Below are 7690 nucleotides of genomic sequence, written 5' to 3' on the forward strand. Positions count from 1 at the left end.
CAGATTTGATAATGACCCCAAAGATATCCATATCCATCTGTATCCCTAAGCCAGCCATAAAACTGTGTGCCACTTCTTGGTAAACCCCAGAGATATTGTGAGGAAATGTCTGCTGTGTTCCCTACAGTACCTCCTGGCTATCAGCAAGGCACAAACATGAGAAATCAGGAGAGAGTTGGGGTGCAGAAAAACTCATTCACCTGTCATGGACCTGTGGGGAGGTTGGAGGTTGTTAGTGTTGAGGTATTACTCACAAATATCAGTGAAGATTAAACCCCCACGTGCTACAGGATGCACAAATAGAGGTTTTGCTCCTTCCTGCATCTTACAAGTTAATTTGAGATAGAATAAAGCAATTTCATGTCCAAGCAGCAGACAGATGAAAGAATTCTTACAGGCAACCACAAGGTTTCCTGTTTTAAGTGCTTTGATTAGAAGCAATTAAAAATCAGCCATCCCAGCTAATCAAGAACATTTCTTAGTTCAAAGAGGACCGAGTGTCCCAGCTCCTTTCACATGGGGATTGTAAAAAATCTGAAGTTAGGAGAACTTTTTTCTTTTCTGTATATGCACAGTACAGTGTGGACCTTAGTTTATGACTGTGTTTCATTGAGGTTTCCCTGATATTAACAGTAAATAAGAGTGGGACATCAACCATACCACAGCACTTGACTATACACAGTCCATGTTGAATTTGCACCTCTGTAAACACAAGTGTTCGTTTCCTGTTATCTGTGCCACAGGTGCGCTGGGTCTCTGAATTAATTTTCATACCTAGAAAAAAAGACTCACAAATTTCATTCTCCTCTTGTCAAGGTTCATCCATTGCAGTGTCCAGCTTTCAAAAAATTACTTTCATGCTCTTTCTTTTCATCTAAGCTGTCCCATCATCACAGAGGCTTTGTGATCACTTCTTTCACCACATAATGTTTTCTTAGATATCCAATAATTGCAATTTGCAGTCTAATTTAAAGGGAAGTTGGCAAAAAAAATCCACTTCAGAGCTGTCAGAATGAGAGTTCAAATGACCTTACTAATACTGAACCTCAGACTTCCTCCACATTGTATTTTCCCCAGAAAAATCCTTTCAGAAGTCAGTGTGCTTGAAGAGTTGATTTAAGAGGAGACTGGCTTCCTGCTGTGGGAATGGTTACAAGCCATCCTGAGACAAACAGGCACTTCTAGGATGCTGATTATCTACTTCACTCTAGGCGCTCACTGTAGGATGGCAGAAAACACTTCTCCATCTCTTACAAAGTTGGAAGAGTAAACTGAGCCATCTAAACACAGGCATGTGTAGCTCGAGGAGGGACCTTCTGTCCCCTTCCACAGAGCCTGCTCTCCATGTAGTTTTCCAGAACTTGGTCAAGCAAAATCCAGACTTGGGCATAGCTGCATTAGACCAAGATATTTGTCAAGTTCCATCTTGGTAGCCTTGAGAGGCCTCCCCTTGTGCTGGTGTGTGAGCTGCACTCCTGGTGGGCACAGAGGAATGAAACTGGGAAGTGAGATCTGGAAACACAGAGGACAGGCAAATACAAAGCCTGTTTTTTCCAGCACATCTCCTGAGACCATCCGCTTCTCACATGGACAGGCTGAGCGAGCTGCCAGCGTGCTCCTGGCAGCAGAAATTCCTTATTGGAGCAGTTGCCTTGCTTTTTCCCCCCAAGTCCCTTCCACCCTGGAAGCAGCAGTCTCAGCAAACCTTTTGGAACCATCGAAATGATTTAGTTCAGGGATGATCAAAGGTTTGTGCACTTCAGCTCTGAGCCAGCTCCAGTGCCTCAAGATTGTAAGCCACGGGTACAGTGGTTGCCTTGTCTGACGAAGCAGAAACTGAAGAGGTAAAAAGGCTTCTGCCTTCCTACATATGAACATAAAACTTGATAGGTAGGTTTTTGTATTTGGATTTTTATTATTTGCATTTTGTAAGATGTCTTGGTGGGTTTTTATTCAGATCCTTAAAATTCCATTTCTTTCAATGTAAGTTCATTTTCGAAAGAGTCTTTCAGTAGATCAAACAGTACTGCACTAGGTGAATAATTATCTACACACGAGTAGTTCTAATTTCCATTAAATAAACACAAGCAAAAGGAACATAGTTCTCTAAGTTACAAAAATGTTTCTTCTTTTCTTTTCAAATGAAAAAAAAAATCCAAAACATAAGAACGACTCTTGGCTCATTTTATCACTTCCACAATATGTGCTAGTCAAGGAAATCATCTCATAACTTAAATACCTTTTTCCAAAGGATAAAACATAATTACAATACAAAGATGCAGCTTCAAAATGAAAAGTCTAATAAATCTAAAATAGTCACATAAGCACAGTTGGTTAATTCAAAACCATTTTTTATTAAGACAGTATGTCATTTGTGATAATAAATGAAGTTCCAGAGAAGAAATTTATTGCACTACATTTAATTATCAAGGAGGGCTGAATAAAATAAATTCTGTGATCTTGGGCATATGGAAAGCAAAAAAATCTTAATGAGTAGTTACTGATGTACTCATTTCATGTCTTCTTTTCTCAGGATTATAGAAGTTAAGAGAAGACTTTGCCAATTTATTCATTCAATTTACTCTGTTTCCCAAAGCAGAGTAAGTGAAGTGAAGTGTTTTGCTTCATTCAATATACTGTCAGATCCTTCATCCTGCTTCAGCAAGGAACCTCCCTTTATCCCCAAATCCATTATTTCTGCTGTGGCTTTTTTCAAAGCTTGGAGCTTTTACGAGCTGCCTTAACTTGTTTACACTTTTCCCGATTTCCCCCTGGTTCTGCTGCTTTGACAGGTCCAAGGATTTGCAATAGGAAAGCTTCAGCTCATCAAGAGGGTGAACACAGAATCCTGTATGACAAGCTGCAAATTAAAAAACCTGTGGAACACCCACAGGTATCAGTTCTGAATCTTGGGGGTTTTAATATATATTTGACACTATAACTTCACATGTCTTTTCTCAACTATTACTATCGCATCGATAAGAAAACAAAATTGCAAGTTTACAATACAGTGGTCAGGATTCACTGCAGATTGCACTGGCTCTGTGCATTCACAAACAGACTCTAAAATAGCTACTCAGGAGAAATTCTACTGAATTTTGGGGATAATTCTGTGTAAAATGTCTGTTTCTTGCACCACAGCAGTCAAAACCTGAAATTAACCATCAGAAAGCATAAGAAATTAAATAAAAATATGACAGGGACTGCATTTTGGCAACAGCTTGCTGCTTTGTCTTCTCATCTCAAAAGGAACATAAAACCCAGCAACGCAGAGAAAACACTGTGAAGCATGATCAAAAGAGGGTCCTGGCAGAGTCTATTCAGCTTGAGAAAGAGAGGATGGCTTGTGTTTTTCAGGTGGCGCAGTGAGGTAAAAATATTGAAGCATGCCTGAGAAGTGCTGAACTGGCAACCAAACACTAGAGGATGGTCCTGGAGTCATGCCTGGTGGTCTCTGAATCAGCAGCTGAGTGTTCAGCATCAGATAAAGACATCCACACCGTGCTGGGTGTTGTCAGGAGGGGTATCAGAAGGAAAGGAGTGAGTGTCAGTTTACCTCTAAAGCACTGGTGAACCTACGCAAGGTCATTACACAGGATCACAGAACGAATCAGTTTAACATCTCACATTCTGTGTGCAGCTTTGGTATCCACATCTCACATAAGGCAACAGGGTTAGAGAAGGCACATGAAAAGGGTGGGGAAAGTCAGTTTATGACAGACTGAAACAGCTGTAACTCTATTTGGAGGAGAGATAACCGAATGGGAATAGGATGAAGATTTATAAATTTAAACTGGCCAATAGGGTGGAAGCAGAGCTGCTTCTTACTCAGCATAACACACAACACTAAAATGAGGATTCACTTGATGGAACAAGACTGAAAATACTAAAAGGACTGGATGGTGATGTCTCCATTAACACTCATGATAAAAATTCTGGATGCTAAGGAGAATGGACCACAGAAAGTGCCCAGGCTCATGTGCTCTCCCTGAATATCCCATCCTTTTGCAACTGCTGGAGAAGAGCACAGTGCCAGATGGATATGGGATCTGACCTCACTGGATGTTTCCCCTGTTCTGATAATTCCCCAGTCATAAATACCAAATCTGTGCATGGCTGGATCATCTGGAATGGATTTGATTCAGGTATGGGTTCATTATCATGTTTCTGTCTAAATGATCAAAGCACACAGCACAAGCTTTTGCCTAAATTTTACCTAATCCAGCACAAAACCTGATAGTGAAAAAGCTAATCCATTCTTGGAGCACACTTGAACAGGAAGGTGAGTTCATTCCCAATTATCATACTCATGTGATCACCATGTCTTTGAGAGGCACCTGAGTTTACTGTATTGCTTAACCACACCTGAAGTGTTCTTTGGAAGTGAGCTATAAAATAATGATTGACATGAAAAGATGGATAAAAAAGGAGTGTCTCAGTTTCACTCCCCAGACCACAAAACCGCAGTGCTCAATGACATTATCAGGCAATAGGTTAAAACAAATGAGGGTGTGAGCAAATGAGGTGTTCTTCAGTGAGACACATAAATAACACATTGCAAAGAAGGTCGCTGAGTTAGAGAATTCAAAGACATTTCAGGCACATTTATGGAGTCTGTGGACAGAGGGTCTGATATCCAGCCAGCTCATAAACTTTCTAAGCGTATGAAACTGCTGAGGGCCTTGCTTATACCTGTTTCACAAATTTTATTTCCAGTTATCCATCTTTGGCCCTTCTTGGGAGGCAGAAACTGGTTTGACACAGTTGATCCCATGTTTTTCAGCATTTTAATACAAAAAAAAAAAATTATTTCCCTAGATGCAGAAGAAGTAATACCGGGTATACTGATATGCACTCTGAGTAACGTATAATTTGAACTTTTGAATTGTGCACAGTTCTACCACAAATTATCTAAAACTCCAAACTCTGAAAAGGCTTCAGGAACAGTAGCACCACAGCATGGTTTCTCTGCAAACACAGGCCATTTACCCTGGCACATACAGCCTCAGTTCTTCCAAAACTTGTCCCTTCTGCAAAAATCCAATGACTTTTTATTGACACATTTAGCATCCTTATGTATAATGAGTCATGACAGCAAGGAAGCCACATCCTGAACAGATGCAAATAAGTGATCATGTTCAACTTTTCTCATGTCAATACACAAGAGCTGGCTAACAGATCTACTAAATACTAACACAGGCAGACAAAATAATGCAGTTGTTACATGCAGAGAGGTTCTTTCTTTTGTTCCTGCACTTCTCAGAGTTCTTTACTCCCTCTACAGGGATCTTAAACCTTTGCCTGCTGAACTGTTAAGGACTTCCCATGACTTTGTGCAGTTAGGAATTATTAAAGACAGCACAAGGCATTATAGACTAGATCTCACCAAAATAATAATCACACCCCCAGGAGCAGCTAAAGCAAGCATCAAAGGACTTGTTGATTTTCTTTTCCTTCAAGAAAAAGTCTTTAAATATAATTAGCTGAATTTAATTTAAAACTTGGAAGAATTTCCTGAGGGTATTAGACATACCTGTGGGCCTGAGGTACCGCTGTTGAGGGCTCCATCCTGCTGCTTTTCTGTGGGTCTCTACCTCTTACATTGTAAACAGGCTTTCGGAGCTTCTAGAACCAATTAGGTTGGAAAAGACCTCTAAGACCATCAAATCCAATCATTAACCTGAGACTGCCAAGTCCACCACTAAACCACGTCCCTGAGTGCCACATCTACACATCTCTTAAATACCTCCAGGGATGGTGACTCAGCCACTTTCCTGGGCAGCCTGTTTCATTGCTTGATAACCCTTTCAGTGAAGAATTTTTTTTAAATATCCAATCTAAAACTTCCCCTGGCCATATTTGAGGCTGTGTCCTCTTGTTCTATTTGCATTCAAGTTTGCTTCTGGCTGGTAGCAAATGTGGTGCCTGGTTAGTCAATCTGGTAAACACTGAACAAGAACAAAGATTTATCTCAGTGCAAACATTAACTCCTCTTGCCCTGTAGAGATCTGCAGGAGCCAGTCTGTTGAGGAAGCCATGCACCGTTCTTGAACAACAGCTCCAAGCTAAAAGGCCACCAGGCTTATCACACCCACCTAGACACCTTGAAAAAGTTTAGATTTCAGACAGTCTTAGCAGCCACTCTTTAGAAAAATAGGCCTATCTAAAATACGCTTGTATTTGCACTCACTTCTTTTTTAATAAGGACATAATTTCTTTTTCTCTGTTTTCTTTTTCCACCCATAGCTTGCCTAACTTCTCTCTGTTGCAGCTCAATGTACAAGGCTCTGGACTGTGGTTCCCCCTCCTACTCCTCCAACCTCCTCAGTTCAAAGGCTTAATATCTGTTATTCTTAGTTAATAAACCATCATATTAGTCACAGCTCTTGCCTCCAGTCTTGTAAGTACAGCTACTTCCTTGACATTTCCTCTTGGACATACTTTAGTCCTTGCTGAGAACGAATTACAGAGGCACAAGACAACTTTTGCTCTGCACTTCTCAAAGGCTGTTTTCAAATTGTTCTTAACCTTGTCTGATGGGAGCTGGCCTTTAAAGAGGGTGCTGTATTACTGTGAGATGAACATCTCGTTAAGGACACCTTTGGAATTAAACATTTGAACTCCAGTAGGAGGATTCATTACTCCCAAAATGCATAATTAAGTTCCCTGCAGCGATGAAGTACCCGTAGCATATGAGGTATCAGTAATTTTGCTGAAGTGAAAAATGCAGAGACATTGAACTCCAATAGGCAGCTTAACCCAAGCAATCAACCAGGGTCAAAAGTCTCTATCTTTTTGTTTCCTTCAGTGGAATTTAGGGAGATAGCTGCCTCTGCAGTTCAGGCTTATTTGCTCTTCCTCTGCTCAAGAAGATTCCAGCCTAGCTGTCCAAAAGCTGCCCTGCCCTTCACCAGCACCTGTCACACTCTCGTTTGACTTGAGTGATTGAGCAGAGCTCTGCTCAGAGGAGGAATGGTAATTAAATCAGATATCTCATATGCTCCTGTATCTTTAAAAACATATGCAAAGTTCCCTTTTCTCCACTGGAGCAGAAAATTAATGATTTTTTTTTTCACTTATCCTTCTGAATTTTGCGATTAGCCCCAAGTTCTTGCGCTGGTTTTTACAGGGGACGCTCTTCTTCAATTTCTTTTCTCACTTTTTCTTATCTATAACCTTGTCTTTCCCAGTTTTGGGTAATGATGTGCCTATGCCACAGGCAGTTACTGCTGCTTTACCTATCTACTTCCCTTAAGAGGCTTAATACCATTCTCATTAAAAAGCATGAGCTACACTAAGGAAAGAATTGGAACATGGATAATAGCACATAACAGCACACCCAGTCCGGGCAGACTGGGCTGACAGCAGAGTAGTGTGGTCCCCTGGGACACCCCACACAGCACAGCCATTCCAAAGCATTTTCACCAAAGTGAGATTTTAAAGCACCCTGTTCCTATACGAAATCCTAAATACCAGATGCAGTCAATGAGCCCTTTCAGTGGAGGGGTTGCTCACAGTCTGCTAAAATTAAAAAAAAAAAAATCTCTCTTGCAGGGCTGAATTGAGAAATGATTCATGATATGCTCAGAATGGTTTCACTACCCTGTCCTAGAAATTGCAACCAAGTAAGCAGAACAGGTAGCTCTGTCAGAAAGACAGAGAGTCCTGGGCACCCAGAGTACACACTGGT

The 7690-nt window shown here is 40.8% G+C and overlaps 1 protein-coding gene across 1 annotated transcript in view; it reads right to left on the minus strand.

Moving 5' to 3' along the window:
- FER1L6 (fer-1 like family member 6) overlaps positions 1 to 6454 on the minus strand; it is a 64391-nt gene extending 57937 nt beyond the window's left edge. The window contains exons 1-2 of the mRNA XM_066176354.1: positions 6191 to 6454; positions 5534 to 5625 (exon numbers count right to left, since the gene is read on the minus strand). Coding sequence (XP_066032451.1) covers positions 5534 to 5625; positions 6191 to 6244 — 146 coding nt within the window. The 5' untranslated portion in view covers positions 6245 to 6454. The remainder of the gene's footprint in view (positions 1 to 5533; positions 5626 to 6190) is intronic.
- Positions 6455 to 7690: the final 1236 nt, after the last annotated feature.

The sequence above is a fragment of the Chamaea fasciata genome, unplaced genomic scaffold (genome assembly GCF_029207755.1).
Source record: "Chamaea fasciata isolate MVZ Bird 193981 ecotype frontalis unplaced genomic scaffold, bChaFas1.0.hap1 SCAF_1, whole genome shotgun sequence".
In the NCBI taxonomy this organism is placed as follows: domain Eukaryota; kingdom Metazoa; phylum Chordata; class Aves; order Passeriformes; family Sylviidae; genus Chamaea; species Chamaea fasciata.